The 26,526-nt window shown below is 49.6% G+C and overlaps 1 protein-coding gene across 3 annotated transcripts in view; it reads right to left on the bottom strand.

Annotated features, from left to right (window-relative positions):
• The window catches only part of CACNA1C (calcium voltage-gated channel subunit alpha1 C), a 611,706-nt gene that overhangs the window by 40,870 nt on the left and 544,310 nt on the right, over positions 1-26,526 (bottom strand). For 2 of the 3 annotated variants that reach the window (XM_039869218.1, XM_039869219.1), the window contains 5 exons: positions 19,356-19,439; positions 7,663-7,695; positions 4,364-4,492; positions 2,061-2,126; positions 496-587 (listed from right to left, as the gene is read on the bottom strand). In XM_039869218.1, the coding sequence (XP_039725152.1) occupies positions 496-587; positions 2,061-2,126; positions 4,364-4,492; positions 7,663-7,695; positions 19,356-19,439 (404 nt within the window). Of the gene's footprint in view, positions 1-495; positions 588-2,060; positions 2,127-4,363; positions 4,493-7,662; positions 7,696-19,355; positions 19,440-20,029; positions 20,114-26,526 lie in introns of all 3 variants that reach the window. The other variant, XM_039869216.1, reaches the window with a different exon arrangement.

The raw sequence follows: 26,526 nt of genomic DNA, 5'->3' as shown, positions 1-26,526 counted from the left end.
GAGAAATCCTGCCCTCTCCAGCTATACCAGAAGCAGTGGCCTTCCAAGAAATGAAGGCGCGTGGCTGGCTTAACTGGGGAGGAACCAAGCACACAAGGAGGTAACCACCTGACAAAGGGAAACTGACATTGGCACCTGTACTTGCTTCATGAGGAAACTGAGGCTCAGAGAAGTTAGATGTCTTACTCAGGGTTACAGAGCAAGTGTGTTGCAGGCTTTGCTTTGAACCTGTTTAGCTTTAAAACCAGGGTGCTTTCCGTATTTGCCTTTTGATGCCCTAGTGGTTTCAGGTGGTTACCAGCAACTTGTGCCAGTGGCTGCTTGATGGGAAGTTGTAAATAACAATGAAATGACCAGCTTTCCAGTCAGGATGGAAGATCCAACACTAGTTCTCTCCCTGCCCACTCCCCTGGAGAGTTTCCGCTCGTTCTATATCCAGACCATAGAGCTGCATCGTGCAGGTATGTCTGTGTGCACCTGTCCTCAGAGACCCACCTGAAGAGGAGCAGCACAGCTTGGGGGAAGGTCTGAAAGTTGTTATTCCGGTTGATCTCTGTGGTGTCATTCAGGGCAATTTTCCCAAACACCTAGAGGGAGAGAGGAAGGGGATTCTCTGAACCATGGACAGAGAGGGCCCTAGTTCCACCCATCATTTAATGGTCTCTTCAAGGGTCACAGCTGACCCTGGGACAGTCTGGCCTATATGCTGAGCAGAGTTCCCTGATGCAACCTGGCAGGGCCTCATGGGGCCAGGCACCTGCTGCTCTGTCCAGCCCCCGATCTCAATCCCTACAGTGGACAAGTGGGAGAAGAAAAGTGATTGTGGGCCCTCAGGAGCGGTCCCTGTGGCCTGGTGGGAGCTGAGGCTGAGAGCAGGTGCATGCTGAGACCAGAACTCTGCTTCTGTGCAGGGAAAGGGGACTCACTGGCCTTCTCTCTCTCTCTCTGTCTTTTTTTTTTTTGGCAGTACATTCCAAAGAATATTTTCTCTTAGAAAAACTTTCTCGAGGAATAATTAACAAATATAATTGTATATATTTACAAGTGTACTATGTGGTGGTGATTTGATGTCGATATACATTGTAGGCTCATCACCAAGATCAAGATAATTAACACATCCATACCACGTAGTTATTATTACTATTAATAATATTTGGCTCTCAGCAACTTTCAAGGATACAACACCATATTATTGTTATAGTCACCATTACAGCCTCAGAACTTACTCTTCTGGCCTTCTTCTCTTTGGAGTGATATGGAATAAGCCATCTGCGGCTTGGGCAAGTTTAATGCATCCTTGAAATTAGAGGCCTCCTTTTTTTCCCCGTGGCCTTTCAAAACTATGCTTATTTTGGAAACTGCCACACTTGATCAGTGGCAAGATAGCTCTTTCATCTCAAAAGATTTCGGCTTATGAACCTTGGGGTATTCCTGCAAGGAGCAAGTGGGGGAATCTTACTTAAGCAGCTGCTGAGGAGAATCTCCTGGCCAGGGATCAGTGCGGGGCGGGGTGTTCTGCTAGAATCCGGAGGAGAGGTGGAAGGACGCTGTGTTTGGGGCAGGAGAAGGGGCAGTGGGCACCTGTGAGGGGAGCTCTCTGGAAAATGCTGCATGTTTGATGCGGGGAGCTTGCTTCTCTCCCTCCCTCTCTTCCTGCTGAATGACACTGGGTCAGGTGTTGTTCTCAGGCCCATTAGATCCAGACAAAGGGAGGGATGCTGTCTGACACGCCTTGTTGTTTCCTGAGAAGGACCTATCTCTCCTGAGGCCCACTGCATAGTTTGGGAGTGTTTTTCTGAAAGCAGAACCCAGACCTAGGGCAATGGGGAGAGGAGCTCTCTGAACTGCATATTCCGCTTTTGGTCATTTGCCCTGCTACCTACAGGATACTATTTGGGGGGAAGTTCCAGTCCCTGTGACGTTTTAGGCCTCATAAGGTGGAAGAGGAGAGAGAGGGACTGTCAGGAGCAAGACAGAGGTGAGAAGGAGGAGGGTGTCAGGGAGTGTGGGGCTGGGAACAGGGAAGAGAAAGTAGGAGGCAGAGGAGCCAAACATCCTACCTGCATCCCGATCACTGCGTAAATGAAGAAGAGCATCACTATCAGAAGGGCCACGTAGGGCAGGGCCTGGAAGGAAGCACAAGAGACTGTGAGGCCAGTGGGGACAGCTGGCTGGACGCCTTCCCAGAGCACTACATCTGTAGTCGTTAAGCTGCTGTCTGGCTTGGGGGCATTTCTAAGAACCCCACAGAAGTTCTGGGCACCTGGGAGAAGGCACTGACTCCTCATCTGGCCTGGTTTTAATCACCTGAGAAGCAGTGCGGTGTACTGAGAAAAACAGGTGGCAGAGTAAGGGAAACAGGGTGATATCACTTAGTAAAAGCAATAAAAGATGAGCAAAATGTCCTCTGACTAGACATATATCTTTGTACAGCAAAGAGAAAGTCATGGAGGACATACACCATGGCTTCCTGGGGGGCAAAGGTGGAGGTAGGTCATACCCCTCCTTTCCACAGCTTTATGTTGTTCCACTAGTTGTAATAAAAACAGTTACTAAGGAAAACTTAATAAAAGAAAGATCATGGGCTCAAATCCTTTTTCTGCCACTTTCCAGCTGTGGGAGCTCGAGCAGATTACTTAACCTCTCTGAGCCTCAGTTTCCTCATCTGAAAAATGAGAAGAGTAACAATGATCTCTCAGGGATTTTGCGGAGTTTAAATGATTTAAGGCTTATAAAACGCCTTGTGCATTGCCTTGCACATAGGTGGGTCCCACACATTTTATTCACTCAAGGTGTCATCTGCCAAGCAGCTCGGACAACTTAATTTTCCAGCGTCCGGGCGGCTTCTGGGGAGAGGCCTCAGGGGCTCAGCGCGCGTGATGGAGTCAGGAGAGCTGCACGTGCGCGCCTAGGAAATGCCTTGCCAGGCTCCTGCCCACCACTAGGTGGCGCTGCGAGACCACATGATGCCTGTCTCGTGCGCGCTCCCGCTCTGCATTCAAGTGCAGCTCCTCACAGTCACCGGGTCTGCTGCCTTTTCCTAGGCCAGGAAATGCTGGGGGGCGAGATGGGTGGCTGAGTATGTTGGGTATGTGGTCATTCATATCTGTGGGACTCCGAGGTGCATCTGTGGACAGGGTCAGCCTAGTCCTGTTTCCACCAGACTCCTCAGACTCCCAGGGACTGAACAGGGCTGGGGGTAGGGGTGGGGGAGGGGTGACAGGTAGGGCGCCAAGGCTCATCGTGAAGTGGGGCGTCAGCATGGGTCTGAGGGGAAGAGGACGGGCTATGAGTGCTGCCAGGCTGAAGCTTTCCTTTGCTGGTCCACTCACGGCCCCCTCGGATAAGGTCCCAGGGCAGGAGGCTGTCTGCAGGGCTGTGCACGCCTTTGGGCGGGGCGGGGCTCCAAAGCGAGCCCCCTACCTCTGTAAACTTCGTTCCAGCATAGCTAGATCAGGGACCCACTCGGTGCTGGGTCCCTGGGCCCGGACTCGCCAGGGCAGGGGGCACGGAAGGAATTCTTCAGCGCTGGCGTGTCTCCTTGTCTTGGGAAGCCTGAGAGCAGTGCCTCCATGGGCAGGAGGAGCTGCATTCAGTGTCAGGACCAGAAACCTGGAAGCACGTGCTGGCGTCCCTACTGAACTCATCTTCAAGGAATTCAAGTGACCTGACAGAGCTTTGCTTCCCTTTAACTTCAAACTTATGTAACAGTCCTCAGAGATGGCCAGAAGCCATCATTATTCTGCTTTTACAGAAAAGAGAATGAATCTTGTAGCTGGGCAACCCTGTGCCCATTGTCTCTCCTCCAGTGGAGTGACAGCCAGGGTCCTGGAGAGTTTGGCCAAGTCCACAAGTAGGTACAGACAGCAGATACTACTGCAATGCTTATTGAGAGGAAGTTGACAGCCAGATTCTAAAAATGCCGAACTAGGAGGGGCCATGGGGGTCATGTTTTTCAAATTTATTCCACCACAAAACCCCTTAGAGCAATCAATTCTTGTGGAAAACTACATAATGAGAGAAGAAAGCAGAACGATTCAGCCTCCTGTTTAGCTCTCAACCTTCCCTGACTTTGGAGAAATCGTGGGCTCCAGAAACATGCTTTTGACAACCACGTATTGAATCCAACCGACTCATTTCAGACATGAGGAAAAGCAAGGAGCAGAAGGGAGGTTGCTATCACTCAGTAGCGAGCAGCAGAGTGAGCCCTGTCTTGACTCCTAGATGCTGCTTATTCCTTTACTGTGTCACCTCCCGTTCTGGGAGTCTTAGTGGAAGCTGGGGTGGAGTCCCCGTGCAGCCCTGCCACCCAGGAGATGAGGAGGTTCTTCTCTTTCCAGCTGTTTAGGGTAGAGGTGGCTACCTGGAAGGACTTGATGAAGGTCCACAGCAAGGTCCGGATGCCCTCCCCGCGGCTCAGCAGCTTGACCAGGCGCATGACACGGAAGAGGCGGAAGAAAGTGATGGAGATGCGGGAGTTCTCCTCTGCATTCTGGAATCCATTGGCAATAGGAGGTGGTAGTTAACACAGCAACAGAGCGGGGTGGGCCCTGCTCGGAGCAATGTGGCCCTTGGCTGGGGTGGAGCCAGCTCAGGGTGGGGTTGGCTGCACTAGATTCTCTCCCTTCGCCACAGATGGCAGGCCAGCTGCCCACCTTTTCCAAGTAGATAACTCAGCCACGAGGTCTCTGCAAAGCCAGGCTGTGCCCAGGCCCCTGAGTCCAGGTCCCTTTTCCTATGTTCTCCTCTTGCTCTCTTCCCTAGTTCTTAAGCTCCTGGGTGGAGCAGCAGAAGATTCCAGGAGGAACTTCCGTATGCCCTGAAATCTTCTGGGCTGGGATCCAGCATCCAAGGGCATGCCCTGCCTCAGCTGCATGCTGAGAAGGCAGCCCTGACGTCCCTCCTGCCTGGCCCGGCTGAGGGTACTGCATCCCCAGTGGGATCTGGCTCTTTTTGAGGTGGCTGGGTGGTCATGGCCCCCATCCCAGCCGTTGGGACGAGTGCATCAGGTGTCCTGGTGGGTAGCATGGGCTGCCCACTGAAGGATCTTGTGCACTGGCTGCTCAGGACTCCAGCACTTTTGCTGTGTCGCCTCCTATTTACCCCAACCCCTGCCTCACATGGCTATGGGGAGGAGTGAACTGAGTTTTGCTTAGTGCTGGATGAGTGTCTGGCTTGGAGCTCTTGTGAAGCTGTTCCTCTTCTCTTCCCTTCTGCCCTGGGGCCTCTAAGAGGCACCCCCTCACCAGGCTGCATGAGACCGTGGAGGGGTGGGGCACAGGCAGGGAAGGAACTTAGTTGGAGTGAGGGGACCAAGGAGTCCTGCTCAGGGTAGAGCATTGCCTCAGGGGAGTCCTGGAGGGCAAGGGCATGGGGAAAAAGATGGAATTGAGGCCATGGCAAGCTGAGGTGGGAATATGGTGCCGGGCTGCTGGGGGCCTGCTGGCTGAAAGCTCACCTTCCCTTGTTGGACCTGGAGGCCCTGGGGCTTGGGCACATGCCTGGCCAGGGCTCAGGGGGCAGGACAGGCTGCCTTGTCACCCTTTGCCTCCAGACCTGAGAAGAACATGGGCCGAACCCTCCTGACCCCCCGCCTTCCCACATCAGCCTGCTCCCCAGAGCTAGTGCAGCTCACCCAGCCCTGTCAGCACCGCACTGGGAGAGAATGGGCCTGGGGCTTCCTGTTACTGCTCCTGTTGCTGCCTTCCTCGGGAGGAGCCATCTCTGGTCCTCGCTGGATCCTATGTTAGCCCTCTCCACTTCTCAGTTCACTTCTCCTGCTTTGTTTTTAATCATTTTCAGGTCAGAGACTCCTTGACACTATCCATGCCTTGTCTGCACTCCAAAACTCTCACTAGCATGAAAGCCCTGGAAGGCTCCCATAGGCCCTTCATCCTAATCCTGCTGACTGCCGCTCATGTGGCTGGTGGCTCCAGAGGCCACTCATCTCACTCGAATTCAGAATGGGAGACCCACGAGGGAGGCAGGAGAATTCAGAGGCAGCTTTTACATGTCAGCTCATCCTGCTCCACCCTGGGAGGGCTGCACAGAAACCAGCAGGAAGGGTCTCTCTAGTTCTCAGACTCTCCAGACAGGAGAAGAATCACAGTATTTCTTCTATATCCAAACCAGGGCTGTCTCCGATCCTCACAGGGCTCCTGTTGCCCTCAGGCAGGACAGACTTGTGGGCGCTGGGCAAGCTCCGGGTGCTGCAGGAGCTGGGTGAGGAACAGCAGGCGGCAGTCCTGGCCCCACCTTGGGCCCTATCCTGCCTGTGTTTTTGAAGTCTTTGATGCACTTCATCTCTGCATTTCTATCACCTGTGTGTCTACTGGACTCTGTTTAAAAGGAGGTTGTGTTCCCCCAGAGGAGTATGCAGAGGAGGTGCAGGGTTTTATAACTCAGCTGTCAGTTCCAGCATGTTTGGGAAGAGAGAAAAAAGAAGGAAAAACAAGCTCTTAAGCAGGGAACTTCAGCTGTGAGTGTCAAGAGTTTGAGAATTTGGTGCCACAGGGGCGTCTGGATCTGATAAATTAAAGAATAAAAATCAAGCTTGCAGTTTGAATTCCCTTCTGGGTTCGGAACCCTCCCCAGTTGCTGCAGTGTCCTAGTGCTCCGGAAGGAGAATAAACACGTTTGCGTTTGGACATGACAACTTCCTCTAATAAACTAAATGACAGTGCAATGAAGAAGCAGATCCTAGTGTTCATTCCTGCGAAGGGAGGGGCGGGGGAATACCCAGGTCCAGCCCTTCCTTCTGTGGCCTTCCAATAAGCCTGAGACAGCTACATCAGGCGACACTACCCCCCCTCCCAGTCTTGCCTCATCTGCCGAGTCTGGGGGCTCAGGGAATCCACCCACTCACTAAACGTGTGATGGCAGCCCTTTGGAGAAGGCTGTTCCAAGGAGACTTCAAGGTCACACTGAGTGGCATCTCTATCACTTAAGCCAAAGCGAGTCAAGAGACTCCTACATGAGGAGTGGTCCAATCAAACAACAGAGTTTGTTTTTCTGCTTGTAGCCTGCTGCAGAAAAGTGGGTATAGTCAAATTTTAATGAACTTCGGGAATTTAGAAAAATTCACTGGTAACATTGTTGAAGTGACTGGAAATTCAACCACACTCTCAGTAACAGATCCCAGCTTATACCTTTCACTGTGACCTTGAACTCAGAGCGCAAGGGAGGCTAGTCCTTACAGACACTTGACGATTAGAAGGAAGTCATCATCTACCTTTCTGCCTCCTAGCTAGGTCATCTCTCTCCCTGCTCTTCCCAGGAGGCCTGACCATGGCTCTCACGGGTGCCTTGTGCAAATTCCCCACATCAGGTTAAGGTTAGAGACTTTAGCCAGTGGAGTCTTCAGGATGTTTAACAGGAAATGGCCCTTGGATCCAGTTCTCTCCCAGTGGCTCATTAGATAGTCAAGATCACAGTGAATTATCACCCAGAGGAAAGCTCAGGGAGGGAAAAGAACACCGTTACACAGACAGCACGTCACAGCTCACACAAGACCAGGCAGGCAAAGCACTTGACAGACACAGTGGCTACATGCAATGGGAGCCGGCTGGGCTCCGGGAGGCTCTGGGGGCTGGGTAGGTAAGAGTGGGGGACGTCAGAGGAGGTCACAGAAGCTGAGAGCGTGGTCTGGAGGGTCGGTCTTACCATAAAGGGAGAGCATTGGGTGTGTTCAGCTGGCTTTAAAGAAAGGCAGACAGAGATTAAGCTGTAATGAGTCTCCAACGAAGATGCCTTCGGTATTCTAGGTCTTGGCTAACACAGGAGCAACCCAGTGGCAGGAGAGGGCAAAAGGAAACAGGTGAAAGAAATACAAAGCGTAGGCCCGGCAGGTTCTGCACCATGAGTGTGGGCTCTGCACAGCCGTGTCTCACACATCTACCAAGGACCCAACTCTGGCCGCAAATTAAATAATTCACACCCATTATCAATGAGGTCTTCTGGACTTTGTGGATGGAGGTTTTGTTTTGTTTTTAAGATCAGCCACACATCCTAGGATAATCTCCAAGGGCTTGTACTTTATGCACTCTAGCTTTGCCCCAGGCAGCTGAAGGGGCTCCCAGGCAATGGCCCCTCAGGTTCAGGGGAAGACTGGGTTTTAGTTCTCACTGAGGAGCATCTAAAGAGGTGGCCTTAACCTCTTGCATAGCAGGGGTTAGTCCTCAAGCTGAGGCTCAGGTGAGAGAGGGTCCTGCTTAGTACCAGTCTACAGGTGTGGAGAACCTTGGCCATGCATGAAATAATGAGTGTGAAATTGTTTTCTACATTTGAGAACCCTGCACACAATTTAAGATATGGATGTTAACACCCAAGAAGCCGTTCTCAAGGGTCTGACTGCTGAGTTTATTTGGGGGTGGGAGCTGCGGAAGCTGGCTGCAGGTGGGTACGCACCAGTTCCTTGAGCCCCAACTCTTTGGGCCCCAGCACAAGAGCTCAGCTCCTGGCTGCCCCTGACCAGCTGAGCTGTTAACTCTTTCTAGAAGGTCATGGCTTTGCTTTTACCCTCCACTTTCAGGTGGTTGCTCTTGTGTTTCTGTGTTTAAGGTACAAACAAAGAAACAGGTAATGAAATTTTTGAAGGATGGAAATGTGCACAACTAGACATTTGCTTGCAGACTGAAAATACTCTTTTGGCAACAGATTTCTCAGCTAATTCCTTTTTTTCCCATAGCAAGTGGGTAGGATGTCCTTTTTTTTTTTTTTTTTTTTGAAATGATGGACATATAGGGTGAGGCAAAGGAAGAGAAAAAAGGGACACCTCTCCAGTCATTTACAGAACACAGTCTAGATCTGAGTTTCTGCTCCTTGAGGAATACTAGCTGCCAGGCCAATCCACATGCCTGGAGGGTATAGGCTCACTAGATTTTTGGCTCGCAGGCTGTGATAAAACATAGAAACACACACAGACACAGACACTCACACACACACACACTCACACACGGGAGATGGTCAAATGCTTGTGCTCCTGTTAATGGATAAGGAGTTCTGTGTTTCTAGGACATCAGTGAGGGAGGAAATGTGAAGGTCAGACAGACGTCAGTCTACACCACACACTATGCCGGAGCGTTAGGCAGAGTTTCTAGCAGGCTCAGGCCACCGATTCCCTCTTGGATTCACCCCAAAAACTAACAAAGCAGCCTATTACTGCTAAGAGCCCTAGTGAATGGTTCAAGGTCAATTCCATCCTGAATAGGACCAGAATGGAGACAACTTAAGGAACTCACATGGGTTACCTGGTCCAGCTGAACAACTCCCAGCCATTTAAAAATTTAAACTATTTGTTTTATTTTATTTCTTAAATATTCAGAATCCTTCATTTGGATTTTTAAAAGTCTTAACTGTCTTTTGTTGATTTTAAGCCTTTAATAGCTCTTTTAATATCTCATCTATATAAATCATATTTTAGTTTGAGATTTAGCTTTAGGTCTGTTCTAATCACCTTGGTCATATCTTATTATTTAATAATATGTATTAATTTAAGAATCCTCATGATATGTCTCTATAACAGGAGACAAGCAGCAGTTGGGAGGAGCTGTGAGGGCAGCAGTGAGTGGGATAATGGGGGCTCTGGGATCCCTGCGAGGGGTCCCCAGCCCGGGTAATGACAGTGTTCCAGAGACTTGCACTTTGGGAGAATCAAGAGACTCACAGATTAATTTTTTCTCGGGCTTTAAGTCATGCTTTTGAGAGGGAGCTTTCGACTTGCTGGAGAAGTGTTTCCTGTCATCCTCTCACACAAACCTGTTCTAATGTGAGGAACTATGTTTATAAAACCCATGGCCTCAAAAATAATGAAATCAGAAAGCAATCACAGAGTGATTTCTAAGTGGGACTCATAGAAAGAAGCCTAACACACAGCCTTGCTCTCAAGAACTCAGTCCGCTGACACACTGCCAGCTCCTGAAGGACATTCCTAGATGACCTGGTGTAATGGTTCTTATCTTTGGTCCCCTTGCCTTGCTGCAAGTGGAACTCCCTGGTGAACTAGAAGGGGAGACCACACCAGCTGGGCTCGGGCACCTGCCCTTTTAGTCCAGAGATGTGTTTGTGTTGTTTGCCACTCTCTGTGACTCCCTAGCACAATGTCTTGAAAAATTACCTGGCATCAGTTTTACTTTTTGAGCTAAATTCAGAATTAGCTGGAGTACTTGTGCCACCCATCTCTGACCCTTTCCCAGATTTGCTTCCAGTTCCACTGAGTCAGCTTATGGTTTCTATGTCTGAGGTCTTCCTGGGGAAGAGGGGTGATAAGACTCCCTGAAGACTTATGCCCTGGAGACCCTGCCTACGTCCCCCTTCCACGGGGGCCCACAGAACTGCTCACCTTTCCCGAAAATCCTTGGCTGAGCTTTAATATAGTACTAATCGTAGGCGTGGAGTAAATTTTTGAGTAGCCAATTCTTTCATCTTTGTTTTCTAATGATCTGGTAATTTTCAAGAGGTTAAAGATATTGGGGCAATTAACTTAATCTGTTCATGCAATTGGTATAAATGAAACAAGGTGATTACTCTATATGTGGGGCAGAGGTGGAACAGTTTCAGAAAGAGTCCTACTGTTTAGTGGTTCCAGCTAACAGGCTAAGGGCAAATAGAAGGAAAAGCCCATTAACCTACTTTCATATACTTATGTAGATTACCTTGTTTCGGTATAACTGGCAACGGTGATAGGAGTGGCACTGGGCAGCTAATAAGAGAGATTCTCTGGAAACCTATCCTTCTGAATGAAGTTCAGGATCAAATTGAAGTGTTACCTTAGTGGATGAGTCTTTGTTTCTGGGATGTACTTGCTGTTCCTGTTTACTGGGCACTATCTTTAGGCCACATGGAGGATGCTCAGGGGGACTCAGGGAGGACCAGAGGCTGGCGTGGGGGTTCTCCTAGAGGGACGGACTTCCTAAGAGGGTGGATGTGACAGTCAGTGGAAAGTGTTTCCCAACTGTTAACATTACATTGTCTCTCTGGAGGACTAAAAATGTGTTGAAAATAGCTCCTAACCATATAAAAAAGAAACTTTTCCCTTTTTTTTTTTTTTTTTTTCTAAAGCATGGCCAAAAGGCGAGGATTACTAGGCATTTAGGAGTCAGGTAGTAGATATCTAGGCTGGAATATCCGACCAATTTGTCTTCCAGAATATTCTCTTGAGATCAATTGGTTAGAGAGCATCTTGAAGAGATTATAAGCCACTGCTGTCCCCTCCTGGACATGCTGACTTTGAAGGTGCAGGCTCTTTCGGACTCCCTCCAGGGGAGGCTGGCTCTTGGCTGAGTCTTGAACGGACCTGCGGAAATGGGATGCCCGACCCCAATAGCTGCCACCAAGGTGGTGGCTACATCAGGGCACTGAATTCCTCATTCCTCTGGAATATGAGTCAAAAGCCATGCCATGGGAGTATGTGAGTCTTTTACTGGCTACTCTACTACAGAACCCTTGCCTTTTCTCTTTTTAACCTCTTGTCTAGAACTCAGGAAGTAGACGTGATATAAATTCCATTCCCAACCACTTGAAGGTCTGGGTCCAGCTGGCATTCCTCCCCACAAACCCCCACCCCCACCCTATGCTCTGCTTTTCTGCTTTCACTGTCTTTACTTTCATCCCAATTTGATCTGCAAGACAGGATGGCTAGTTCAGTTGTGAGGGGGTCATGGTATGGTCTGAGGCTGAGGGCTGAGGGCTGAGGGCTTTGTTGATGGGGCTCCAGTTAATCTAGGGTGGGAGGACAATTATCAGGCTGATACATACAGGAGAGAACAGAATGGCAGGCACCAGGAGCTTCTAGAGACATTTGACACTGCCTTCACGGCCAGGAGCCAGCACATGTCAGTTAAGAGGTGTGTGTAGGGGTCCTCATTATCCTTTCATGTCCTCTTTCACCCAGGAGAAATGAACATCCCAGGGACCAGTGTGGCCTATAGATATGGAAGAGTCGGGAGATGATGAATCTTAGAGCCACCAGAGATGGCAGCAGAGAAGGGGATTTTCAGAAGGCCAAAGTAAAATATTTTAAACTGTAACATTCTAAAGTTGAACGAAATAAAAGGCTTCCTTGCTAAGGGAGATGCAAAGTTTAAATAAGCACAAGTCACCTGGAATATACAGAAATTGAAGATAGATGTCAATAGCCTTTAGATATAAGGGCAAATGAAGGAAAGATAGGTAATTGAAAGTAATTCTTAAGCAGACTCTCCATTTTGGGCTGGTGTGAATGGAGAGATGGAAATGGATCTGTGGAGGAGGAGTGGTAAGAAGAGGAAGATGGGGGAATTATGAGGAAGGCAAAAACATTGGACAGAAAAGAGCAGGGAACAAATGAAGGTAAGCACAAAGACCAGACAAGATGGAGAGCGGAAAGAGGATCACTTCCCCCACACGCCCACTGTGTTGAAAACCCCCTGGCTTGCATCTGTTTCTCCAAGGAAAAATTCTAGCTAGAAGGAGACGGGCCCTCTGGAATCAATGGAGATGGGTTTGGGCTAAATGGTACCCAAAGTTGCACCCACTCTAACATTGCTGGATGAATCCACTTTCTGTCTGCACTTTTCTGCCTTTACCCCTCATTGCAGCAATTGGGGGTGGGGACACTCAGCCTTCCCTTTCTTGTGCTGCTCTGGTCCCTTTTCTGCTATGGCCTGGGCAGGAAAAGGCAGATCTAGAGAGCCAGGCCGAGGGTCCACATAGGCATAGTGAGTTGAAGGATGGAGAGAGAGTTGGAACGTGCAGGCTGAGCTCTCTGACTCAACTCAGAGGAGGTGGATGTGTAGCAAACATTCTCTGTGACTCAGGTTGACTGCCTTTCCCCATCATTCCAGGCCCTGAAGCCAGAGCAGGAGCCAAACTTGCTTTATTATTTTTATGGGGAGCCAGTGAGATGGCAAGTATTTAGAAGTTGTGCCTGTGGATCTGTGGTGGAAAGGTACCACTGGCTTCAGGAGTTGGGGTAAGGAGGATTGGGGGCCAGCACCTGGAGGCCCCGACATGCACACTCCTGCATACTCCCTGAAGCTGAGCCTCATCCCTTGTCTTGTTCCTACCTCCTCCCATTTTCTTCTCAAGTTGCAGATGTCAGGGGGGCAAGGGTAAGCGGGGCTGGCTGGCTTTGCACTTGCTTTGCCCCTTTCTCCTGAGCCGCATTAATCGGGTGCGTGAACCTGAGACGTGCTTTCAGTCTGAGCATTCCCAGGGTGGCCTGGGCTCCCTTGGTCTGGGCATTGGCAGTGTCAGCAGACACAGAGAAGTTAGGTTAAGCATCTCTGCCCCAGGTCACATTGCTGAGAGTGCAACAAATGAGGACCTGTGACTGGCAGGGGCCCTTCGGTAATGCCATGCCCAGGCCAGCCTGGCCCACGGATTTAGCCAATGGGCTCTGTGAAAATGCAAGAGTCAGTTCTCCTACAGAAATGGATCTGAATCCCAGTCTTGCCTCCTATTAGCTGTATGACCTTGGGCAAACTGTTTATCATGGGTAAGCGTCGGTCCCCTCTTATGGACCACGTGCACTTTGAAGAATTAGTCTGACCATGTGTATGATGTCCTTAGTGGAAGAGCAGCCATCGTCTTCCTCTTCCCCCTCCGCCTAATCCTCCTCCCCTCCCCTACCTTGATCTAATCAGCTAAGATCACAGCCAGTACCATTGTTACCTTATTTTCCTGCTCTGGTCACTCCTGTGGACTAGCGCTTTGGCACCTAAGTAAACCCTCTAGCTGTTCCTCCCTCTGAACCTTCCCCAGAGGCTCCCAGGCCTCACCCAGTCTCTGTCCTGCTCCTCTCCCTGAAGGTCCCTCCAGTGCCTTCTCTCTGGAGAGTTTCTACACGAGCCACTTCAAAGCCAAGTTAGCAGATTCCTACATGGCCTTGGAAGCTTCATGAAAGGAACTCCACCTTAGATCTGAAACCTGGCAAGGCGGTGAAAAAGAAATGAAAATTTGCCTCAAATTCTCAGAAAATTCTCCATCTAGGTTCATGGAATGCTAGCGTCACAAGTGCCCTCCGAGACTATCTCAACCTTGAATGCTCCATTTGCATTCAAGGAAGTTGAGGCCCAGAGAATGGGTTAATAGTTCTAACTCACATGGCTTCATTGTGCCAGAGCTGGAAACAGAACACAGGTTTCTTAATTTGCAATTTGGGAATATTTCTCTGTACCCATAATGCAAGAATCCAGGCCTCTCAGCACTCTCTATTGTGCAACAGACTTTACAATACAGAATGAAAGAGAAGAGTGTTGGGAAAAGCTGCTGGCCAGGCGCCTAGACTGATTCCAATGTGGAATGTTTGGGAGCAGTTTCTGATGCTCCGGGAACTTCCATTAACAACCACAGGGATTATGTCTCTGCGTTTTCCCTCTGAAAAATGTAATTCCATACCCTAGAAAGAGAAGAAGACCAGAGAGCTTCCTTAGAAGGATGAGATACTGCACTCTGCTCTCCCAGGGGACACGGGAAGGGAAGCCTCTGACGGAGAACAAGGTAATGCACTAGGGAGGAGAAGGGCAGTGGCCTGCGCCCTGGACACGGATGCAGAAGCCAGCATAGTTGCACAAGGCGGAGACTTACGATGGCCCTCTAGTTACATCAGCTGTGGTTCAGAGGCATCTAACAGAGTAAAGAGAAATCGAACCACAGACCGGCTCTGAACACAAAGGGTCCTGCTCTCTCCGAGCCGGAGGCTGGGGCTCAGTCCTCATTCTTCTCCCGTCTTTCTTACCTCCCATGGAGCTCTTCACCACTGTCCTGGCTTTGAATACTGACTATATGCTTATGACTCCATGCTCTGACCTCAGACTGAGTGTCCAACTATTTACCTGTCACCTCCACTGGGAAGCGAAATAAACACGTCCCAACTGAGCTCCTGTCCTCCTCATGCAAACATGCTCCACCTCCTGTCTTTTCCAGTCGATACCAGCTCTGTCCTCCCACTGCCTAGCCCAAACCTCACAGCCATCCTGGATGCTTCTTTTTCCCACTCCCACATCCAGTCTGTCAGGAGATACTGTTAGTTCTATTTTCAAAACAGACCGAGAATCTGACCATTTTCACCACTTCTATTGCTGCTGCTTTGGTGCATGCTACCATCCCCTCTCACCCTGGTTACCACATCCACCTTCTACGTGGTGTTCTGGTTTCTACCCTGACAGCAAAGTCATCCTTTGGAAATGTAAATCAGATTATGGGACACCTCTTCTCAAAGGCACCAGTGTCTCCACTTCTCGCTCAGCAGGAAAGCCAAATTCTGGTCCCCTTCCCTGATCCCCTCCCCTCTCCTCCTTCTCCTGACCATTCTGCTTCTCTGGCCACAAAAGCTCTTCTCCCAGGTATCTGAATGGGTAACCCCTCACTTCTGTCTTATTTAAAACAGCCCCTGCCTTCACCGCTCCCTAGCACTTCTGACCCCCGTTCCTCAACACTATTCCTTTTCTGAAGCTCTTGCCATCTTTTAACAGATAGTCCAATTTCCTTATTTTCTGTACTTATTGCATTGCTCATTGATTACTCCCCAGACCCCAGCTCATTAGGAGGGGGCTTTTGTTTTGTTCACTAAAGAGTGGCCTAGGGATTTTAGGTGCCTAAAATCGTACCTGACACACAGAAGGTGAGACGATAAATATGGTGGAATGAATGATGGTTCCTGGGATTTGTGGGAAATCCATTCCTGAGCGGCAGGGGCGGGGGTGGGGGGTGGGGGAGGGGGGCACCAAAGCCTAGTAAAGGCAAGGAGGAAAGGAAAGGTGTTTAAATGTGAGGAATATTCAGAGGGCAGTTAGGATGAATACGTCAGTTAGGTGAGGAAATGAGAGTTGATTTTTATAGGGTTAAAAGAGTCATAGATGATGAATCGCAGGTGAAAAGCCCTCATGGATTCCTCTGAGGCTACAAGTATGGCTTCCTGCCAAATTGAACATATGTCCGGGAATGGATGTCTTGTGATGACAGTAAGACTAGAAAAGTCTGGGGAGTGAAATAAAGGGAGGCACCCAGGGAAAACATCCTGGAGTTGTGAACTTCCATGCACCAAGGAGTGTCCAGGCCTGTAAGCTGCCAGTGGCTTGAGGGCAGAACCATATGGGCAGAGAGACCCACCTCTGAGACTAAGCATTACTGCTCATATAATTTGTCATCTACAGTATTGTTTGCTACCTGAGTGCAGGGTTATGCCAAAACCGTGCTTGTGGAACAGCCCTATCTAGGCTTGAGTCACGGGCAGTGGTCAATAAGCTGTGCTTGCTTTGATCTGGCCATACCTGTCAACCATCTGTACGAGCCTAATCGTGTCTGGGAAATGAGGGCTCTGTCTGTGGGAGGTAAGTTATAATTAAATATAACTGGCTAGAGACTAGGCCCTCCCAGCTATTCCAGCAGGGTTTTGGGAAAAAATGTCATTTGCTTGGGTGCCACAGTTTCTCCCATTCAATAGTGCTTTACAGTTTTCATAGATTTTAAAATAGATGCTCTTATTTGAGCTTCAAAACATAGTGCCATAAATATCATCATATTCCTTGACGGATGAAGGGACTAAGTCTTCTACAGAAAGAAGAAGCAACACTCAACGATTTGCCAGCTTTGACTTCACGTCCAGCCCTCTCTTCCTTTCCCACACTATCTTCCTGCCTTGGGTGATGTTACATTTATTCCTTTTGTTCAGAAGCCATTAATTGTATGGGAAGGGAAGAACTTGATCCAGAAATATGCGTTGGGTCTCCGGACACTTCCCCTTGCTCTCTATCGCACACATTGTCCCCATTTAATCCCTAGACCACTCTTCAGCAAAACTTTTCACAAACTCCTCAGTCTAGAGGAATGAGGAGCACTTCCATGTGGGGTAAAGGCGGTCTGGGAGGAGTCAGAGGTGCATCAGAACTACAAGGGTGGGCTGATAAATAATTTTTTTGTTTAGGAAAAAAAAAACAACCTATGGTTATTGTGAATATAAATTCTAGAACGTAAGGGCTGAACAAATCCTGGCTGGTGGAAGTAAACGGAGGGGGACCTGTGACATGCATAGGTTTATCTAAGGGCATCATGGATTAAAGAGATAGAGGAACTGTGGCCCAGGGCAAACTCTGGCCACATCCGGAGGCCGGGATTCCAGCTGTGTGGCATAGAAAGGCAGTTAATCTCTCCACTGTCATCTTTATCATCAGCAAATTAGGGATGATAATTCTTGCCTGTCAAATCCACAGGTTAGTTCAGAATTACAGGAGATAAATGCAAGGGTGAACTGTAAATAGAAAACCATTTACAAATGGAAAGTACTGCATGATCATTTCACGCTTCTTTCTTGTCCTGCACTCCCTCTCTGCCCCCAACATAGCCAATTATATACCCCCAAATTTTTCTTTTGTGTTGTCTTTGTTTTTCTTTTAAAAACAACAACAGTTGGGGAGAAAATGGCAGGTTGAGTATTGATGTGGGCCTTGCCAATAGTGAGAACCCCAGAGGACCCCCTGAGACAGCAGTGGGTCCCCTCTGCACGCAGGGAGGCAGCTCGCTGTCTCCTTCCTGCATTTTCCTGCTACCAGGCTCCAAGTCCCTCACATAGATTTTCATATGAATCTGCACTGCTGTCTGAAAAAATGACATCCTTGGAGGGCAGGGCCCCCTGCTGCTCTCCCTTCCCTGTTCCTCTCCCGAGTACTCCCTCAGTTCAGAGCACTGCATGGTGCAAGCTCCAAGCACAAAGGCTCTGGCTGTTACATATCCATGTACAACTCATGGCCCTGAATAGCGCCTGAGATAAGACTTAAGGCTCTTCCAGCCGGCGAAACTGTCAGTGTGCTCAAGAGTGCTGAGGGAGAGGGTGGGAGGGGAGTGGGGCGCAGAGAATGAGTGGGAAGAGTGATTTTTAAAAGATGACCTTCCATTTACTAGAAGAAGTCAAGGGAGAGTGTACACACGCACGCACACACACACACAGACACACACATACACACACACCATGAGACAGACAACTCAGAGAGATCTGGGAGACAGAGGGGAAATTGAATCTGGAGTTAAAGGGGAGCAGGGAGGGTGCAAGGGGCTGACGGGGGCGGTGTACAGAAAGCACGGCCGCCCCCTTCCGAAGTCCATCAGCTGGGAAGAGGCAGATGGGATTTTACGCCAGGGAATCAGGCAGGTAAAATAACATGTCAGCTCAACCGATAGGGGGCAAATTATGGCATGGAGAGGGGAGGGTGAGACACAATGGGGAGATGGTGGCGATTGCTAGGGTAGTTTCAAACATCTTAGATCAAACTGTACAGCGTCTGCTCCGTGCTGTGATTCAATGGTTCAGTGTGTCAAAGGTTTGTGCAAACATTACCAAGTCTCTTAATTAAGGAAAAATAATGACAAAAAAATTAAACAACACATGTTAAACACTAACTGCAGAGAGCTTGCCTATAGATAAAGAGAGGAGGTTTAAACATGCCAGGTAACAAAAAGACGTGTGCAGGAACTGGTAGGAACTGTATAGGAGGAGGCAACTCTTGGGACAAGGTGGCAGGAGGCCTCGGAGCGCAGAGGCTGGCATTCTGTCTGAGGCCAGGCAGCCAGGGCAGAACGTGAGGGGGATGGGAGTGGGAGAGAACCAGGTGAGTGAAGAATCAGTTCCCTGCGTGGGTCCATGCGGGAAGCAGATGCCACTGTCCCCAGCAAGAAGGAGGAAAGGCCCCTGCAAGAGCTCTCAGTGGGTCGCCCAGCCACCTGGCTCTTTGGCTACTCCAGAGAAGAGGGGTGTGCAAGCAGGTGTCCAAGCACAACTGGTTCTCTTCTCCTCTCCCAAAGGTGCTTGGAGAGCTGCTGACATTAAATGGGGTGGAGCCCTTTCAGTGTGAGTGTAATGGGCTGGGCCTTGGGTTGACAAAGCAGGCAAAGACAGAGCCTTAACTCCATGTCTCCCTTTCTAGGATGCTGTGGGTGAAAAGGCAGGAGGGGGAGAGGCGGTGGTCTGGAGGTGAGATGGGGGTGAAAAGAGGTTTGGGCCCTGGCCCCGGCAGCTGCTCAGACCCAGAAGTTGTAAATACTCCTTGATTTTCTCACTCCATGATCCCCATAGCTGCATCCTCCTATACAGTGTGAGTCATGCCAGGCGGATTGTAAAGGGAGAGAGAAAAAGATGCAGCAATCAAAACTTAAAAGGATCAGGGAGGCCTAATTCGTAACGAAGTTAAAAAAAAATTTAAAAGTTCCAAAAGAAAGCAACAAGAAAAGATCCTTTAAACCAATTTAAACGAACAAATTTAAAAAACTAAATGAAAATTAGGAGGTGGGGAGGAGAAAATAAAATGAAGAAAAAAATAAACCGGGGAAAGACAATGAGTGTTAGAGCAGGCACGGACAGTTAGGTACAGACGCCAAGTACTTACGTTTACCTCGGTGATTGCTATATCAACAATGCTACCCACAACAATCAAGGCGTCAAATGTATTCCATGCATCACAGAAATAGTGCTGCATGGGGCAGAGAAGCCGAGGAAAAGAGAGAGAGAAGAGAAAAAAAAACCAACAACAAAGGAGAAAAACAAAACAAAAAAAGGAAAAATGAAAAAAAAAAAGCATGAAAGAAAGGAGAGAAGAGAAAAAAATGAGAAAAGAAAGAGGTTACGTGGGTATAGTAAACACTCTCTTACCACTCTACAGTTCTGGCGGCTCAGACCTGGGCAACCTGGTTCTCGCAGGGTGGAGAGGCCTGACAAAAGCTGGGTTAGTTCAGAGCTTACACTGGGCCGTGGCCACCCTGGGAGGGGGACCGGGCGGCCTCCCACCGCCTGCTCCCTCCACTCGGCTCCCAGCTCCTGGGCCCAGCACAGAGGGCCGAGCTGGGACAAGTGGAAAAAAAGGAGGAGAAGCTCTCACTTTTTTTCCCTCACAGGACGACGGCGGGTTCAATAAAAAGCATGACTGGAGGCGAGTAAAAACAGGAAATTAAACAAAATAAATAAAAGGAGGTAAAGAGAGAGAGAGAATGAAAGAGAGAGGGAAACAGGAGGCAGAAGAGGAAGGAAGGAGGAGGTTTCCTGGGAGGGCAGAGTCATACTCACATTAGTTTCACTGAGAATGACGTCAATTATGCTGCCAATTACGATGAGGAAGTCAAAAACATTCCAGGGATCACTAAAGTAACCCTACATAAGGGAGGGGCAGGCAGGACGGGGATTAAAAAGGAATATTAGACAGACAAGAACAGAGCAACATCACCATCAGAATCACCGTCCGGACCTCAGTGTTGCTGCTGGAGTTCCAAACACCCTCGCCGTGGCCAGGAGCCCAGGAGCCCAGGGGAGAAGGGGGCGGCCAATCCTCCTGCCCTGCCTCCTGTGGCCACAGTGGCCACATGGTTCCCCTTCCTCCGGATCCATCCCGCCTCGCCACCCTCCTGCCCAGAGGCCCTTTCTACTTCCCAGCAGGGCAGGAGTGGGCGTGGGGGCAGGCAGTGAAGGGTTGTGGCTGGACTCTCTTTTCAGTCCACATTTAGCATCTCCTATAGCCCCACTGCTCTTCCTTCAGAAGGGCTTTTCTGCAAGGAGGGAGGGAACACAGGTGGATGATCCCTTAGAGGAGAATGGGCTGTGGCCCTGTGGTTGATCTAAGAACTAAGAAGTAGCAATCGGTATGGCCCAGAAGGGTGGCCAGGTCGTCTGGGCCCAGAGGTGGCTCATGTAAAGCTCAGCAATAACAAGGGGGCCACATCATTAGAATGATACCTATAAAAATATGGGCTCTATGCAGACGGAACCAGAGTCACCCTTGTTCCAGCACTGGACATGCTCCAGTATTCCCAGGGGCAGCTGTGTCCTGGCAAAGGCTTCACTAACAGAAGGGAGACAGAGTCCAGGTCAGTCTTGGAGCTAGGTAATGCAGGACGTGGCCCTGTACAGTGCTCTCAGGGCGTCTCCCAAGCACCTGCCCCAGGCTCCTTTCCCAACATCGTCATTCTGGAATAGGGACCCACCGAAATGCAGATGCCACCGAAGTGAATGACGTTGCCAAAGCCTTTCCTGAGAACCAGACTGACAGGTGTAGTCTGGGCATAGGGTGTGTGGATGGGGACACAGGCTTCTTGGGGAGGGCAGCCATGGAGGAGAGGTTCTAGCACAGATCGGGGAGACAGTGTCCTGCTTTCACTACTTTACCCTGTGAGCATGGGATTTTCGGGTTTTCCACCATATTTAGAAAAGGGAAAAAAATGAAAGTTTTTGAAAGACTTTTTTTGAGGTACTTGGATAACTGGTCAACCAAGGGATAGGCTGTCCCCAGTTCCCTAGAGGATTCCAGGAGTCCTGGGTGAGTGGACTCTGTACAAAGTGGCCTCTCTGAGAGGCGTAGGAGTCTAGAGAGAAATGCTGTGACCACACGGGACATCCACTCACAGTTTAGGAAACCCCAGGACAGCCATATTCCCCTGGGTGGTGTGGAAAAGACCTCGTACCAAAGACACTAGTCTTAATGAAAAAGGACATTTTCTCCTTTCGTCCTTTAAGGAATGTCGACAAAGGGATAAAACAGGGCTGGAACACCTTTGCTCAGCAGGACCAGAATTTTCCTATTCTCTGAGCCACTAGTTGGGGCTTCCAGGAGATGGAATTCTCGAGAGTGGTGAGTGCATATGAAAGCGTTAGGGTTCCTCTGAGAGTTTCCCAGCTCTCTCTCCCCAGCTCTCTCTCCCTTTTTATTTTTTACTCACAAGAGCCAAGAGTCTGTGTTCTTCCATTTCCTCCTGGCTCTATCCAGCTCCCTGAACTTCCCCACTTCCCAGCCATGCCCTCTTTCCAGAGAGATCGCAAGACATGCTGTCCTAGGGCTGTTATTCTTAGTGTGGGAGGTCGGGTCACAGGGAAAGGGGCCTCTCGGTTCCCAGGCATTTCTGCCAAAAGAAAACAGAAGCACCACCGCGGAGACTTCGGACAGCCAGACTGGGGAAGCAGAGGTTGGCCAGGGCATGGGGTCAGGTGAAGGTCGGCTTGGGATCGTGGCTTTCTCATTTGCTTCCCAGAATATTTTTCTGAATATACTAGAGGCTTTGAGGTGGAGAGAGACCTCTCTCTCCCATTCAAGTCACATGCTATGAGCAGGAAACAACCAATTCCCTCCCAGGTTCTCAGATATCATTCTCAGGGCAAATGGAGAAAGCTAATTTTGAAGGAAGGGAGGCAAAGAGCGAAGACCCCAATGAACTATAAATATGCGTCTGATATAAAATTAGATTTCGGAAAACACTGGGGGAATATCTCTAGATAGGAATGCCATCGTTGTGGGTAGAGCTATTTCAGAAGGGAAGGCGAGGGAGGTCGAGAAAGAGAAAGGAGAGAAACAGGAACCAGAGCAGAGTCCAGGATGTTCAGCACCTGGCCTAGAAGACGTGGTAACAAAACATGATTTGGGTGTGGGGGCAGGAGGAGAGGTAGGAAGGTAGAAGGCTCGGGGCATACGAAAGGAGGATGAGTTACAGTCTTTCCTCCACCAGCGACCTGAAACAAAATGGGTAAGTTGGCCTTGGTCTGCAACACCTCTGAGGGGAGGAAAGGGAAAGGAAGAGAGGCAGAGAGCAGGCTCAGGCTAGGTTAACACACAGGTTAATCTGCTGGAGAGCACCGGGGGAGGGGCCGAGACCTAAAGGGACCCTGTCAACCTCCTCGCTGTACATCGCTTGTCACCCTTTCTCTTGGGTTTCTGTGTGTATGTGCAGATGGAAGGAAACACAACACAGTCAGCTCCTCCTTGACCATGGCCCTCTCCCATCCCTTCAGTGCTGGCTGCCATTGGGTTGGCTGGGCTCTGTGGAGATTAATGCCTCATGCCTCACACTTGCCCTTAGCAGTCTGTGTTCCTGGAGGCTTTCGACTGACTTCTCTGGGCTGTGGCAAGCTCCCTGGCAGACCCCGTGCAGAGGCCTCCACCGGCTGCAGGACCAACCAGTGCCCTTGTTGCCAAGGGCTCCTGTGGACCCGGCCCTGAGGAGATTTGCACGCATCTGGAATACAAGAGTGAGGGAGTGTGTTTGGGGAGGTCGGTGACAGAGTCCCTTTAAGAGGCAGCTTTTCACCCTGACCCATTCACTCGCCTTCCCACCCCTCTGTCCCACAGCCCAACAGTCCTGCAAGGTGGACCACGAAGACGGTTTAGATCCAGCTTCCAGGTTGGCCTCCTCCTCCCACTCTTTCAATAGCCTCTTCCTCTCACCCATTCCACACCACTCCCAGAAATAAGGCCGATAGCTCCCATTAGGTCAACAGGTTGTCCAAGGGACGAGGGAGAAACCTGGTCAACCCCTTAACTGGGTGGGGCCTGGGAGAACCATTTTACCTATGCTCTTTGGGGCATAAGAGCTTAGTGTTCTCTTATTCTCTTTCTCTCTCAATTTCTCTCTCTCTCTCTCTCTCACTTTCTCTCACACACTCACGCACACACATACGCACACACATTTTTGCCCACCTCGTTTGCTGGAAACCATGGGTAACGTGGGTTTCAGGAGTGTAATGGAGGAAGGAAGATGGGAAAAGGAAATCATTGGTTGTTTTCTCTTACAAAGTTAATTTGACCTGGAGCCAGGTTATACCTGTCACTCCTCCTTTCCTTGGTGACAGGTCCCAAATGGCAGAAGTCAGGGTTAGGGAAAGAGCTTTTCTGGCTCTCCCCGAAGTGGTGAACCAAACCTCTCCATGTCCAACTCCTCAGAGGCATGCAGGCCTGATCATCCGGAAGGGATGGCACTTTCAGGGCTAGAAGCCTTCTCCTCTTAATCCCTGAACTCTCCAAAGTTAGTGGATTTCCCCTTTCCAGAAGATGGGCCCCTCCCCCGGCCATCCTCAGGAAGGTCTCGACAGCTCTTCCACTGTGCCGGCCAGCAGCCACCCCTGTGATCTGCAACTGCTTGTACCCTAGAACCAATACGTTCTCCTGAGTGCTGCTGACCCTCCACTCACTGGCTGACGTGGATGGGCTGACAAAATGTAGACCAAATTGATATTAGCTTCAGCAGATCATGATTAGGAAGAAAAATTTTTGCAAAAGTATCATATAATTTTGCATGCACAAGAATTTTGGATTTTCCTTTCTTTTGAATTATCTGTGTCTTGATTCACCTCCGTCACTGGAGCTACTACAAGTTGAAGGAGGCGGCGTAGTAGTTGAGAGCATGATCTCTGGGGATAAGGTGTCTGGGTTCAAATCCTCCCTCTGGCACTTAGTACCTGGGTAACCTGTAGCAAATAATGTAACCTCTCCGGGCCTCAGTTTTCTCACCTATAAAATGAGATAACCATAGGATTATGGCAAGGATTAAACGAGATAATACCTGTAATGCACTTAGACCTGTGGCTGGTTGAAGTAAGCTCTAAATAAGTATTAGCTTCTGTCATGATTAATTGGAGGTGATCTGTTAAATAGTATTCACAGGTTCAATTTTGGGGGTAGGACTGAGCAGAAGGAAAGGCAAAGCACAGGTGTGTGGAAGGAGGAGGGAAGAGGCTGAAGCTTCTGGAATCCTGAGCTCACCTTTTGTCTGTCTCTAAGGCCTTTTCTGCCCCTCTTGAGTCAGTACTGAGTAGTGTGACTGTCTTGAGGCTCTTGAATGAAATCTGGCTGGTACTATTTTGAGATTAGTGACAGCATGCAAGTTGTCCTGGCTGAATTTTACTAGGCTCAAGCTTATGTAGACAGTCAATAGTCAGGTTCTTAGAAACCCCTATTCCTGCTGAGGGAGACCCAGTTCCCTCTTTTCTGCCTAGGGGCTAGGAAGAGAGGGGTGAGCTGCCGAGTGGGCCTGTTTTCCAGTTCTGATCCTGGAGAGCAGGACTGCTGTGGGAGAGGTGGTAAGCACATGCCTGTGCCCTTGAATTCTGAATCCTAAGTTTTTCCCTGCCCAGAGCAAAGTTTGCTACTATAATCTTCTTAGAGGCAATACGAACTTTAAAACAGCTTGGTGATAAGAAGGGATCCACGAGAAATTCTGCACACTTGGGACTGTGTATTCTCAGGAATTCTGAGGCAAAACTTATTTCATTGCCATTACTTGTTTTTTCTCTTCTCTATTCCTTCCTACCTATCATCAGTATCTACCCTCTGACAGGTCTAGCAGAGGAAAGGTGAAGCAAAGGAGCACAGAGGAGATGATCAGGCCCCAGGCAGGGAATCAGACTCCAGACTTTCAGTCTGTCTGGGGGTCTCTCCCCTGAGACTGTTCCCTTCTATGGACACACGGGGCCTCAGAGAGTGTTGGAGTGGGAGACCTGAGTCGAGATTAGAAGCGGAGCTGCTGGAATTGAGACAGAGAATGGGAACGAACATGGAAAGGTGAGGGAAGGAAGAATGTCTGAGAGGAAGGAAAATCCAGCTGCCAAGAGATGTAGATGGCAGGGAAGCAAAGGAATTACAGAAATCCCATGAGAAGAAAAAGGTGAGGAGGGTATTGATGANGGGAGGGAGAGGAGGCAGGGCAGCAGGGTGGAAAGTCCCCAGAGTAGGCCCAAGGCCTCTTAAATGACTCTGCAACTCAGGAAAGCAGTAGGAATCCACCAGAAGCTGGAGGGAGGGATTAAGGCCACCTGGGGGAGGAAAGGCCTAAAATGGGAAGAGAGGGCAAAAGGTGGCTTGTACTTCACCCAGAGCAGGGGGTTCCTGAAAGAAAGCAGAGCCCCTGCCTGAGTGAGCAAGCATTTGCAGCAGGTGGCTAAGCAGAAGCAGTTGGTGGTGGGTGTGGGGGACAGTGTCCAGTTCCTGGACACACTGATCTTTCCTGGGTCCTAGGTTGTGGAACTGAATGATGAGGAGAGTTGAATGAAGCATGGAGAGGAGCTGAATGCAGCTGGCAGCGAGGCAGCAGTGGCGATGTCTCAGTGTGTGTCTGTGAACAGTCAATCCCTTGGAATATCATGGAACACAATGGTAACTGACACCAAGCAGAGATAATATAAATTGTATTACATTAGGATGCCATTTAGGCATAACAGTAATCATGGAAATTAGTGGTGTCTAATGGAGAAGGCATAACTGGAGCACACAGCTGCTCTTGGGCTCTGGCTGCCTGGGAGGCGGCGAGGATTTGTCTTCTCTGTCAGCTCCCACCCTGTGCTGTGTTCACTCGGTGGCGCCTGGAGGCTCACACTGCACAGGTAGCCTGGGCCAGTGAGGACAAAGGGCAGAAGCAGGCCAGGGGCTGGGGTTAGGGACTAGGTCCTTGCCCTGGTGAGAGGAGGCCCCAGGTGGTGGTGGTGACGGGGACTGTTCTCAAAATTAACTGTTAGAGGAATGTACACTTTAAATGGGACACCTTTTGCTCCTATTCTTCTCTGGAATTAAGCTTTTTCTCTCCCCAGGAAAGTTTCAAAGGCCATCATCATTCATTTATTTGTCTTACCAACACATAATGGGTGCTTACTAGGTGCCTGGAACTGTGCAAGGTATTGGCATACACATGTGGGTTGGATCAGACATTTGTAGTCTTCCCCACTGACAGCAGATGAAAACTGGGGGTTATTGACTAAGCTTCTTTGGGGGACTTCAGGAGGTTCTTTCTAGCAGATGCTTCGTGCTAATGCTG

This window comes from Pteropus medius, unplaced genomic scaffold, assembly GCF_902729225.1.
Source record: "Pteropus medius unplaced genomic scaffold, Ma_sr-lr_union100, whole genome shotgun sequence".
Taxonomy (NCBI): Eukaryota; Metazoa; Chordata; class Mammalia; order Chiroptera; family Pteropodidae; genus Pteropus; species Pteropus medius.
The sequence above is the reverse complement of the archived record's forward strand: the minus strand, read 5'-3'. Positions and strand labels throughout refer to the sequence as shown.